General features: G+C 46.6%; 1 protein-coding gene across 2 annotated transcripts; it reads right to left on the reverse strand.

The window, feature by feature from the left end:
• Nucleotides 1-1,194: 1,194 nt before the first annotated feature.
• Nucleotides 1,195-5,509, reverse strand: MCHR1 (melanin concentrating hormone receptor 1). 2 transcript variants are annotated; one of them, XM_083476171.1, is made up of 3 exons: nucleotides 5,401-5,509; nucleotides 4,868-5,292; nucleotides 1,195-2,709 (listed from the first exon to the last, which is right to left on the reverse strand). In XM_083476171.1, exons 2-3 carry the CDS (start codon nucleotides 4,950-4,952, stop codon nucleotides 1,712-1,714), a joined length of 1,083 nt encoding a protein of 360 aa, XP_083332297.1. In that variant the 5' UTR covers nucleotides 4,953-5,292; nucleotides 5,401-5,509; the 3' UTR covers nucleotides 1,195-1,711. The 2 variants fall into 2 exon arrangements, with proteins under 2 accessions (XP_083332297.1, XP_083332298.1); XM_083476172.1 differs by lacking the exon at nucleotides 5,401-5,509 and having other exon boundaries at nucleotides 1,195-2,699; nucleotides 4,868-4,921.
• Nucleotides 5,510-13,532: the final 8,023 nt, after the last annotated feature.

The raw sequence follows: 13,532 nt of genomic DNA on the forward strand, positions 1-13,532 counted from the left end.
CCCCAGCCTCCTCCTCCACTGTGTGAAAGAACAGGTAAGATGCCCAATAGCCCATCCACCTCCCCTTCTCCTGGGGCGCCTCCCCTCCCCTCCAATGGCCTTGGCCCTGCTCAGCACCTTTAACAAACTACAGTTCCCAGAATTCTTTGGGGGGAAGCCATGACTGTTTAAAGTGGTATATGCTGCTTTAGATCTATAGCACAGATGGAACCTACGTCAGACGCCACCTCCACATCAGAGGGCAGAAAGCTAGGTTAGGGGTTCGTGCGGCTGGAGCACACTATAAGACACACAGAGATTGTTCCTCCCACACTCCTCTCCCTTCACTCCTCAGAATCTGCTGTCTGAGGCAGCTACCTCACTTTACCTTATGGTAGCACCGGCTCTGATCCCAATTCCACACAGATCAAAAGTATAGATTTGGTGTGTATGTTGTATGGTGGTGTTATTGTAAACCACCCTGGCACCTTATGGTGGCTAAGAAATCCTACAATAAATAAATAAATAAATAAATAAATAAATAAATAAATAAATAAATACAGAAGCAAATCTATGTTGTCCAATAGCTTTCTAATCCCTTTCTCGCCTTGCAGAACCATACATGATAGGCATCTATCATTAAAGTGTCTGCTTCCCACCCAGGTTTCTTTGGTTGTTCGTTTTGTTTTGTCTTCCTGCTCATCAGACTTTGTTCAAACTCTGGCCATGTAATTCCAGATGACCATATGGAACTAAGGTCAACCTACAAAGGATGTAGCTCATGGCACTCAAGCCAAAAGCTTTGGGAGGGCACAGGAGAACACCATCTCTTTGAGGATGTGGGTTTGAATCTGTAGGAAGCCACTGTTCAGGGGAAGAACTGCATCTTACCAGATTCAATCTCTGGTATCGCCAGAAAGGGCTGGGAACGTCCCCTGTCTGAAATGCCGAAGAGCTACTTCTAGTCTGTGGTGACCAGGCCTAGGAAATGTAGTACCTTCCAGATGTTGGCAAACATGGGAGAACCAGGGTTCAAATCCCCACTCAGCCATAAAGCTAACTGGGTGACGGTGAGCCAGTCAGTGCCTCTCGGTCTAACCAACCTCACAGGGTTGTTGTGAGGATTAAATTCAGAGTGGGGAGAACCATGTACACCACCTCAAGGATAATAATAATAATAATAATAATAATAATAATAATAATAATAATGCCACCCATCTGACTGGGCTGCCCCAACCACTCTGGTCAGCTTCCAACAAATTATAAAACCACAGCAAAACATCAAGCAGATGTCTTCTAAAAGTCAGGTAGCTGTTTATTTCCTTGACATCTGATGGGAGGGTGTTCCACTACTGAGAAGGCCCTCTGCCTGCTTCCCTGGAACCTCACTTCTCGCAATGAGGGAACCACTAGAAGGCTCTTGGAGCTGGACCTCAGTGTCCGGGCAGAACGATGGAGGTGGACACGCTCCTTCCAGGTATACAAATGCAATGAAACCAACCAACCAAATGAGTGAATGAAAACCCTGATCCTTGTCAGCTCCATGCTGTGGCTGATGAGAGTTGCAGTCCAACAACATTTGGAGAGTGCCATGTTGGCTACTCCTGCTGCAGACCGTACTGAGCTAGATGCATAAGGTGAATGTTCCTCTCTTCTTCCTATCAGCGGACTATCACCAGTCCCTGCGGCTAACTGGTCTAAGAATGGGAACAAGGCCGTAATATTCTCATCCCTACCTGGCTGAAACAGAGACCAAATGCAGCAGAGGCTGCCCAGACTCGCTGGGCTGTCCCCGTGCGCTTTTGACCTGGTTCTGGGTCACCTCCTCCCCGGCATCCGCAGGCCGGACGGAGATGACAAGGCGCCTGCGGAAGTTCTGCCCGAGCAAGATGTAGATGAAAGGGTTCAGGCAGCTGTTGGCGTAGCCCAGGCTGATGGCCACATTGTAGGCATAGTAGAAAGCGAGGGTGGGCTGGGGCACGGCCAGCTGGACCAACTGCAGGACGTGGAAAGGGGCCCAGCAGACAAAGAAGGCCAGGCAGATGGCGATGGCTACCCGAGTCACCTTCTTGGTACGGAGCCTGGTGCACCTCTGCCCGGTCAGGGCTTGCGAGGAGCTTGCCATCCTCAGCAGGATCCTTCTGTAGGCCACGGTGATGAGGGCGAAAGGGATGGCAAAAGCCAGGAAGAACTGGTACAGGGTGTACCAGTAGACGTCCCGCTGAGGGTCCGGCAGGCAGATCCCACAGCCCAGCAAGCCTCCGCCCAAGGGAATGAGCCTTGCGTACATCCACACGGGAGTGATGCTGAGGAAGGAAAGAGCCCAAAGGATGCAGATGGCCGAGATGGCTACGGGGGGCTTCCGGAAGCGTGTGGAAGTGAAGGGGTAGACCGTGGCCAGGTAGCGGTCGATGGACATGGCGGTGAGGATGTAGGTGCTGGTGAACTGGCTGTTGGCGTCCAAGGCGGTGATGATGGTGCACATGGTTTCTCCAAAGTGCCAAGCGCCGTTGCCCAGCAGCTGGTGGATGAGGAACGGCATGCCCAGAAGGAAGAGCAAGTCCACCATGGACAGGTTGATGATGAAGATGTCCGGGACGCTGCTGGTGGGGCTGGGTTTCTTGAAGACGGCGCAGATCACCATGCTGTTGCCGATGATGCCCAGCAAGCAGATGATGCCGAACAAGGTGGGCATGATGAAGGTAGAGTAGCTTGCAGGGCTGAGGTCGCCTTCCAATGGGGGAGCGGGGAAGGAGAGGAAAGACAGAATAACTTCAAATGATGCTCACATGGCTGTCCACAAAGGATAAGGCTATCAATGGAGGCTAGGGTGGCTGTGCTCCACCCTTCACTGTTAGAGGCTGACTACCAGTTGCTGGGGAAGCACAAGCGAGGAGAGGGCTGGTGCACTCAGGTCCTGTTTGCCGGTTGCCCAGAAGTCCCTGGTTGGCCACTGGGACAACAGGCTGCTGTTCAAGACGGGCCACTGGCTTGATCCAGCAGTCTCTACTTACATTGTAGCATTATTTAATAATTTTATATCCCACCCTTCTTCCCAAAGGAGCCCAGAATGGCAAGCGTGTCAATAATAAAACAATACAGCTGCATGCTTCCAGAGACAGTGAAAACCTATTTAAAATAATGATAACCAACCTATTCCTCTCTCTTTTTTTTAGGCAAAACATTCATTTTTATTACTGAAATTTTGTCCAGCAATGACAATTTTAACTTGTCCCATCTTGACATATCTTTTTAAATTTCAGCCCATGTTTTGACATAATTATTTTGGACCAATGTACTGTTCATATTTGTCATATTAATACCCAAGTACTTGACTTTAACAGTATTTAATAGATAGTGATTCAAGCAACGGGTGTCAGCTTACATCACAATCTTATATTAAGTTTATATTGAGCTTATATGGTGCACAGAGGACATTTCAGTTGTTCAAGAGGATTCTAAGACCCTGTCCACCCTGGGCACCTTTGGGAATTCCTACAAATTCTTCATGAAGTTCACCATGTCCACCCTGTGGATTATTATTGATAATCAACCTATTCCTACAAAACAATGTCAAGGTTGTCCAGAATAGCATCTTTCAGACCATAGAATGTCTAAGTGAACAGGGATGTTTCAAAATTGCACCTGAAAACTGTTAATGAGAGAGACAGGTGCACCTCACCTGGGAGGGCATTCCATAAATGGAATGTCAAGGAACACCTGGGCACACACACCCCACCCACAGTGGCAGCCCCACCAATAGGGCCTCCCCTGCTGATCTCAGGGCTCAAGGTGGTTGATCCAAAGGGAGATGCTCTTGTAGTATCAAACAGCTTATGACATACATTTTCTTGTGGACTGGGGTCCACTTGGTCAGATGCACAAAGTGTTATCCTCTAGCTTCATTCTGCCTTTGCCCCTCTCTGAATTAAGGGCTATTGCAGGGATGGAGGGGTGGATGTCCTGGACTCCAACTTCTGTCCTCAGCCATACTGTTTGGGGCTGATGGGAACTGGAGTCCAATGACATGTGAAGGACTACAGGTTCTCCATCCCTGGTTTACAACACGCTCCCAGCAAAACAATGTTTTCAAAAGTTGATAAGCACCTTATTGCAGGGAATTTCTTATTTTTGGTCAATAGAATGAAAAAGTATGCAATGTCCCATAAGCCCTCCAGATGTTTTTCTGACTCTGATGCCCATCAGCCCCAGCCAGCACAGACAGGGAGGATGGGAGTGATATCCTGGCCACATCTGGAGGGCTACAGGTTCCCCATCCCTGCTAATATCACCTGCCTCCTCTATTGAGCTTTTCTTTGGACATGTCTGGTTTGCACCGAGCCCACTGCACCCATGTGCGGTTACGCTAATCTTGAAAAATATGACTGGAGAGAAGCATCAGAAGAACTCAGAAGGGTCTATATGTGCTTTTTCCATGGAAAAGGCTTCGGAATAGACACATAGCACATCCTCCTTGCCTCTTATTTACCAAAGCGTTTGGAAGAAAACAGCACCGTTTATGTTTGTTACAGCAGGAGAAAGAGCATTTCTCGTGGGCATATCAGACCATAACAGTGGTATAAATGCATGCAGAAGCCTCCAAATTAAAAGAGCTTTGCACACCTAACTCTACATGTTCCTATGCCACACAGTTCCAGAGCTGTGGCTGCCTATATAAATGCATACACTAGTTCCTGCACATAGACACACATAATGTTTAATGTGCAGCTATCACCTGCCCCAATTCCTTTTGCAATAAATCTAATGCACACAGATGTTGGTGGGTCTGACATGGAAAGAGTTTCAGATGAGAATCCATATAAAGTTCCCATCGAAAAGAATCCCTTCCTCTTGTCTCAAAGTACTACGGCTCCCTCCCCTGACTTACCGTTGTGGGAAAAGTTTTGTCCTGTCTTGGAGATATTTGGAGTGCTGTCATTCATGCTCATGGTGTGATTCACGTGGAAATCCATCCTTCAGGGAAGGGAAACGGGATCCCATCAGCGGTCGGAAGATGCCATGCTTTCATTGCTGTTTCATACGGAAGAATGACGGGAGGGAGGCTGGATCCCCAGGAGAGCCTGTAAAACCAACGTTCTCCAAGCGATTCTTTTTGTGCAGCTGGAAGCAGCAGTTTCCCTTGCGGAGTGGATGCTCTAAAGCGACTGCAAAGGCAGGAAGCGGTGGCGAAAGCAGACTTTGCTTGCTCTCTGCTCCACCCTCAGGACAAAACTGGCACCAGAGTAGAAAGAAACAGAGTCTAGAATATCGTCACTGCAACAGCTTTGCAGCATGCAGATGAAAAGGGGGATCCTGGAAGTAGGAGAAATTTGCAGGTTCATTCCCTCCCCTATGGCATTCAAAGCTATATTTACATAGTGACGTTGGCATCAGGGAAGTGGGGAGATGTCTTCGATCAACCTGTATGGCTTTTTCTTGGTTTCCCACCCTTGCAACTAGGTTTGGAAACCAAGCCTGATGAGGAACGGTTGAGAGAGATGAGCATATTTTCGCCTGGAGAAGAGAAGACTGAGAGGTGATAAAATAGCCATCTTCAAATATCTGAAGGGTTGTCACATGGAAGCTGGAGCAAGCTTGTTTTTAATAGAATCATAGAGTTGGAAGAGACCACAAGGGCCATCGAGTCCAACCCCCTGCCAAGCAGGAAACACCACCAGAGCACTCCTGACATATGGTTGTCAAGCCTCTGCTTAAAGACCTCCAAAGTAGGAGACTCCACCACACTCCTTGGCAGCAAATTCCACTGTCGAACAGCTCTTACTGTCAGGAAGTTCTTCCTAATGTTTAGGTGGAATCTTCTTTCTTGTAGTTTGGATCCATTGCTCCGTGTCCGCTTCTCTGGAGCAGCAGAAAACAACCTTTCTCCCTCCTCTATGTGACATCCTTTTATATATTTGAACATGGCTATCATATCACCCCTTAACCTCCTCTTCTCCAGGCTAAACATGCCCAGCTCCCTTAGCCGTTCCTCATAAGGCATCGTTTCCAGGCCTTTTTTCTGCTGCTCCAGAGCGGAGGACCTGAACCAATGACTTCAAATAACAATGAAGGAGATTCCAATGAAATTTTAGGAAGAACCTTCTGACCTTGACAGTGGAGCAGACTGCCTGGGAGCGTGGTGGTTTTTAAAGAGAGGCTGGATGGCCATCTGTCAGGGATTCCTTAGCTGCGATTTCTGCATTGCAGGGGGTTGGACTAGAATACCCTTGGAGATCCCTTCCGGCCCTACAATTCTAGTATTCTAGCCTCCGGAACACCTATTCATGAAGCTCTCATCTGTGCATGTACGATTATCTGCACATGTGCAATGCCATTTGAAATCTCCATTTAAGCATGAAGCAAACATGGCTTAAATTTTCTAGCTGGCTGGTTTGAGAGAGAAAAACCACTCTTCCTGGTGAGGTAATGGGTCATTAAGCTAACAAAGGATGAGGCTCGGTGGCAGAAGACACAGGGGTGACCCCTCCCTCAACTCACTGGTAGCTAGAAAGACAAAGGTCAGAGATGTGTGTGTGCAAGCTAGAAGCTAGGGGAAGAAGCAGGCTGAAGCCTGTGATGGACAGACATGCCTGATTTCTGCTCACATCCAAGGCTGTGGCTATGGGAGAAGCAAGACCCTTCGTAGGCTCAGGTTGTACATATGTTTAAATAAACCATATATCATGAAGACACCACAGTCTCCACTACCCCTCATTCCAAAGGAAACACAAACCTTGAACTCCTGGAATCTTGCACCATTCGGAGGTTTGGGTGGCATGCAACCATATTACTTATTCTTTGGCGATCACTCATAGCCGAGTAAGATCGTCTTCCATGAACACAGTTTTAACAGTGAATCTGTAAGTGGCTGTGGAGGCCAATTCTGGATCCACACACTTTTCCACAGTGGGGACATAGGTTTCCGAGTGGGAGTTGATCATGGTGAGGGTTTGCAAAGCATGCCTTCCTCTTAGCATGTTTCGTCCTGAGTTCAAGTGTCTTCAAAGCCCACGACACCTTTGGTAAAGGCTGCTCTCCAACTGGATCGCTCACAGGGAAGTGTTTCCCAATTGTTGGTGTTCATACTACATTTTTAAAGATTTGCCTTGAGAGAGTCTTTGAACCTCTTATGGTGAGCATTACACTTTCCATTTTTAAGTTGGGAATAGAGTAGTTGCTTTGGAAGACGATCATCAGGCATCCATACAACATGACCAGTCCAACAAAGTTGATGTTGAAGAATCATGGCTTTGACACCATATTAAATATGGAGTCTTCCCTGCCATACTTCAAACACAACTAGGCTGCAGCCCCATAGACCAGGGGTCACCAACAGGATGCCTGCCGGTGGTGCATGGACCCAGAGAGGCCTTCCCTTGCACCCCACAGCAGGGTCCCCTGCGCTGCTTGAAAGAAGGCTCGGGAGCGTGGCTGGTTGCTGTATGTTGTGTGTTGGAGAAGGGGCTGCAGCTGAGTGGCAGAGCATCTGTGTTGCAAGCTGAAGGTCCCAGGTTCAATCCCCACCATCTCCAGGTAGAGCTGGGAGAGAAGCTCCTTTCCTGAAATCCTGGAGAACTTGCTGCCAGTCAATGCTGAGCTAGACCGACCCATGACTTGACTCAGTGTAAAGAAGTTTCCTTTGTTCCTATGTGATGCCGCTGGTTTCCAAATGTGCCCATGGGCTCAGGAAAATGTATTGATCCCTGCTAAGGACATTAATTATTGGGACGCGGGTGGCGCTGTGGGTTAAACCACAGAGCCTAGTGCTTGCCGATCAGAAGGTCGGCGGTTCGAATCCCCGCAAAAGGGTGAGCTCCCGTTGCTCGGTCCCTGCTCCTACCAACCTAGCAGTTCGAAAGCATGTCAAAGTGCAAGTAGATAAATAGGTACCATTCCGGCAGGAAGGTAAACGGCGTTTCCGTGTGCTGCTCTGGTTCGCCAGAAGCGGCTTAGTCATGCTGGCCACATGAACCGGAAGCTGTATGCCAGCTCCCTCAGCCAATAAAGCAAGATGAGTGCCGCAACCCCAGAGTCGGTCACAACTGGACCTAATGGTCAGGGGTCCCTTTACCTTTAAGGACATTAATTGGGGGAGAGTTCTGTTGAACTCCATGGGGCTTCCTTGTATAGGATAGGGTGGGAGTTGGCAGTTTTTATTTATTCAAGTGCAAGCTCTGTCACCCCAAAGACAAGCACTATCTTCAGTCGTCTCTAAGTGCCCATCTATATTGAGCTTTGGTCAGGCCAAAATGTACTTGAATTTCATCAAGTAGCTAATGGAACAATTGATAGGTGGCTGATTAGCGCTAGTCACCAACTAATCTCTTAGCTCTTGTGATGACTGCAGTATCAAACTTTTGAGATGCCGACTGCTGGTTTCTTAATTAGAAATGTTTCCCATTTCTTGCCAATGAGGAAGCCTGTTTGTAATTTATTTTAGACTTTTAGGGCAAAAAATAAATAAATGTATGAAACCCTCCCAAGGCAGCTTATCTATATACAAAAAGCAAGACATAAAAACAAAATATCCCATTCTGTTATTTAAAACAGCAGTCTAAATGGCGGTTCACAAGGTAGCAAGCAACACACACACAAATTCATTTGACACAATCTGGAAGAAAGGGAAAAAAATTAAATATGTACAGCAGCAATAGCAACTGTTGAAGTTCAACATCTCAGCATTTCAATTCCCCTTCCCTAATACTCTGTTGCATTGTGTATTTGCAAAGGCTTACTTGTTAAATGCAAAATAAAAAATTCCTTCCAGTAGCACCTTAAAGACCAACTAAGTTAGTTCTTGGTATGAGCTTTCGTGTGCATGCACACTTCTTCAGATACACTGAAATAGAAGTTGCCAGATCCTTCTATATAGTGAGAAGGTGGGGAGGGGTGTTACTCAGAAGGATGGTGGGAATGGGAGATAGGCAGATAGCTGGGAGAGCCTGTTGACGACTCTTAACGACTGTAATGGGTCTTACAGGAAAAGGCAAGGGGTGGGAAGGTGAGAAATGGTTTAGTTATGTATAGTGAGATAAGAATCCAATGTCTTTGTTAAGCCCAGGTCTTTTCATGGTTTTAAGTTTGGTAATGAGTTGTAATTCAGCAGCTTCTCTTTCCAGTCTATTTCTGAAATTCCTTTGTAGTAAAACAGCTACTTTGAGATCTTGTATAGAATGCCCTGGGAGATTGAAGTGTTCTCCTACTGGTTTCTCTGTTCTGTGATTCTTGATGTCAGATTTATGTCCGTTTATTCTTTGGCGTAAGGTTTGGCCTGTTTGTCCAATATAGAGAGCTTGTACCTGCGATACATTGATGATATTTTTATCATCTGGACACATGGTCAACAGACCCTGGACACCTTTCACCAGAAATTTAATGATTTTCACCCCACAATCAACCTTACAATGAATCAATCTATGCAAGAAATACATTTTTTGGACACTACTATAAAAATACAGGATGGGCGCATAGACACCACCTTATACCGCAAACCAACTGACCGACAAACATATCTACATGCCTCTAGCTACCATCCCAAACATACCAAACAGTCCATTGTATATAGCCAGGCACTACGTTACAGCCGCATCTGTTCCAATTCTACAGACAGAGACTCTCACCTAAGGGATCTACAGCAAACCTTCTCAGAACTAAAATACCCAGCAGATGAAGTTAGACAACAGATCAACAGAGCCAGACTGATACCCAGAGAGAACTTGCTGCAAGACAGACCCAAAAAAGAAAATAACAGAACACCTCTAGTCATCACATACAGCTCCCAAGTTAAAACAGTACAACGCATCATCAGAGATCTACAACCTCTCCTGGACAATGACAGTTCTCTTTCTCAAGCTCTGGGAGGAAGACCTTTCATTGCCTACAGACAGCCACCCAATCTTAAACAACTCCTAACCCACAATAATACTACAACCAGACTTAACACAGACACTGGCACCAGAGCCTGCAATAAACTCAGATGCCAACTTTGCTGCCACATACACCCGGACAACACCATTACTGGCCCCAACAACATCACACATACCATCTCGGGACTATTTAATTGCTCATCGTCTAACATTGTGTATGCCATCAAATGCCAACAGTGTCCTTCAGCTCTCTATATTGGACAAACAGGCCAAACCTTACGCCAAAGAATAAACGGACATAAATCTGACATCAAGAATCACAGAACAGAGAAACCAGTAGGAGAACACTTCAATCTCCCAGGGCATTCTATACAAGATCTCAAAGTAGCTGTTTTACTACAAAGGAATTTCAGAAATAGACTGGAAAGAGAAGCTGCTGAATTACAACTCATTACCAAACTTAAAACCATGAAAAGACCTGGGCTTAACAAAGACATTGGATTCTTATCTCACTATACATAACTAAACCATTTCTCACCTTCCCACCCCTTGCCTTTTCCTGTAAGACCCATTACAGTCGTTAAGAGTCGTCAACAGGCTCTCCCAGCTATCTGCCTATCTCCCATTCCCACCATCCTTCTGAGTAACACCCCTCCCCACCTTCTCACTATATAGAAGGATCTGGCAACTTCTATTTCAGTGTATCTGAAGAAGTGTGCATGCACACGAAAGCTCATACCAAGAACTAACTTAGTTGGTCTTTAAGGTGCTACTGGAAGGAATTTTTTATTTTGACTATGGCAGACCAACACGGCTACCTATCTACTACTTGTTAAATGCATTCACTCCTGAGTCCAGAAAGCAACAAATACTGCTTTCCATTTTAAACAAAATGCTTGATAATTATCTTGATACCAGCTGAAGGAAAAACCATACAGTCAGATAATGCAGGGAGGGGGGAGAAAGCAAGCACTGGCCCCCACTGACTCCTTTCATCTTTAGACATTTCCTTGTCTGCAAGCCTCCCTAGACGCTTTTTAAAATAAGAAGAGGCTGTTTCAAAAGCACAGACCCTTCTTTGCCCTTCAAATCTTTAAGAGTTGGTTTATTTTGTTGTTCAGAGAATAACCCTCTCCATGGGAATTTCTACCATTAGAATTAACATATGGATGGAAAAGGGAAGAGGGAAAACAGATTCTCCCTCTCTATTCGCTTGCAAAATTACAAAGCAACTCAAGTCCTGGTTAATTTAGTTCCTTGACAAAGGAGGAAAGCAATTAGGCTTTATCAATATTTCCATTACACGTTCCCGAGTCTGTTTCCCCAGGCAGACTTTTATTTCTTTCCTTCTCTCTCTCCGTTTAGTGCAGGGATGGGGAACATTTGGTCCTCCAGATGTGGCTGAGCTGCCACTCCCAACAGCTCAGCAACCAGGACCAAGGATGCAATTCAGCTGCATGTGGAAGGCCAAAGGTTCTCCACTCCTGATTCAGGGCTTCAAAGTACAGCTGCTCTAAAGTGGGATGTTGGAAGTCTTATCTCTGGCCTCATTTGTACAGTGTAGTAGAGAGGGAACCTGAGGGTCATCTAGTCCAACCCCCTGCAACGCAGGAAATCTGCCCACAGCATGTCATGCTACTGTAACTGCATTTTATAAGTTGCTGCTTTTTTAGGTTACAGCTGCCCCAGGAGGGCTTTTTTTTACCTTGAAAAATGGTCTCAACATATTTTTAATGAAGCAATTTATCTGCTCTGTTTGTTGCTGCTATGAAATTGGATTTTTTAATGCATGCTGTGTGTGTGAGCGCACATGGCTCTGGCTTTGTAATTTAAGTTACTTGCATGATTGTTTACAAATTGATTTTAGCCTGCCACCAAAGTGGAGGCTGGTCCGTAAGGGAAATGGGGCAGTGCCCTACCAACCTCAATCTGCCCTCGGGCAGCCCCCACCTGCCTACTGACAGCTGGTCTACTGGGCGACCTTTGCTGTCAGTAACCCCCTCCTTAGTTTTAGTGTTGCCCTTGTAGAACTGAGCAGGGATAGGATGGGGGCATAACTAGAATGAGTTGGCCCTGCCTGTCACTGGCTCCTGCGGTGCCGAGTGTTGGCTTCCTTGCCACCTGCCCTAACAGTCCCAAAGGGTACGAGCCACCATGGTGCTGACCACTTTGGTTTTGCCTTCGGGAAAGGAAAAGGATGCAGATTATTAAACAAATAGAAGATAAACCCTGGAAGAGACTCTGCCCAGGGATAATCCACCCACCCCTGTGGAAGGCTGGGTTGCTTTATTCTATGGAACTCACTGTGGTCTAAACCACTGAGCCTAGGGCTTGCTGATCAGAAGGTCGGCGGTTTGAATCCTCGCGACGAGGTGAGCTCCTGTTGCTTGGTTCCAGCTCCTGCCAACCTAGCAATTCAAAAGCACATCGAAGTACAAACAGATAAATAGGTACCGCCCCAGCGGGAAGGTAAACAGCGTTTCCGTGCGCTGTTCTGGTTTCACCAGAAGCGGCTTAGTCATGCTGGCCACATGACCTGGTAAAACTGTCTGCGGACAACATCTGCTCCCTCGGCCAGTTAAGCAAGATGAGCACCACAACCCCAGAGTTGTTTGTGACTGGACTTAACTGTCAGGGGTCCTTTACCTTTTTAGCAACCAAGATGGAGAATTCATCCCAAGCAAGGGAGCGCAATTCTGCTTTCTACATTTGAATGTAAGGACGGGGGGTTGTTCTCCAATGTCATTCATTTCCAGTCCAGGGGTAATTTGAAGCACATATAAACACACAAAAGCTGTCCTATGCTAGATCAGGCCACTGGGCCATTGGTACTGTTTGGATTGGCGGCTTTGCCATGTCCCAGTTAAGAGGCTTTTTGCAGTCCACCTGGACTTTTAAAATTGGATTGGTGAGCATCTACATGCAAAAGCTAAAGGCTCTTGTCACTAAACCGTGGGAACCTCCCAAGGCCTCTTTTGGGGACAGAAGCAGTTCCAGTGGGATCAGCATTCCTCCTGCGGTTCCTAATGAGGCAGCTAGGAACAAGCATCCTATGCTTTATGTAACGCTGCTGCTTTTTAACGGAGGACTCTAGCTCACCTTTTCAACCAGGGAAGGCAGCCAGAGCAGCCAATTAGTGGCAAACTCTTTCACTATCCTTCAGCAAATGCGTTTAGATCAATGCAAAGGAAATAGAGGGGCCTAAAATATTATGTATCAATTTAGTATGCTCCAGAGTTCAAAACTCCAGGGAACCATCCATCAAAGACTCCATTTCAGAAGGATTTTAGAAGCAACAGTGTGTAAAGTCTATGAAAGGGATAGAATCACAAGACTTGGAAGGGACCATGAGGGTCATCTAGTCCAATCCTCTGCAATGAAGGAATCTTTTGCCCAAGATGGGGTGCTTGAACCCACGACCCGGAGATTAAGAATCTCATGCTCTACAAACCTGAGCTATCCCAGTTGTACAGTGGCAGAGCTTTGTGAGCTGGTACCCACAGATCTCATTATTTAGTGGAGGGCTGACCCACCCAACTGCTCTGAATGTCACTGGACACTTCTGCCCTAAGGGAGAACTGCACTGGCACACAAGTCACCTGACACCTCAGGGACGCCTTCTCAAAAATGTCAGGGGTCCTTTAGCTGTGATCCCTGCATTGCAAAGGGTTGGACCATTTGACCCTC

The sequence above is a fragment of the Podarcis liolepis genome (genome assembly GCF_965112155.1).
Source record: "Podarcis liolepis genome assembly, chromosome: 14".
Lineage (NCBI taxonomy): Eukaryota > Metazoa > Chordata > Lepidosauria > Squamata > Lacertidae > Podarcis > Podarcis liolepis.

Coding starts and splice junctions, on each gene's coding strand:
- MCHR1 (XM_083476171.1), bottom strand. CDS start 4,952: ATGGATTTCCACGTGAATCACACCATGAGCATGAATGACAGCACTCCA. Junction 2,710..4,867: donor ACAAAACTTTTCCCACAACG/GTAAGTCAGGGG, acceptor CCCCATTGGAAG/GCGACCTCAGCCCTGCAAGC.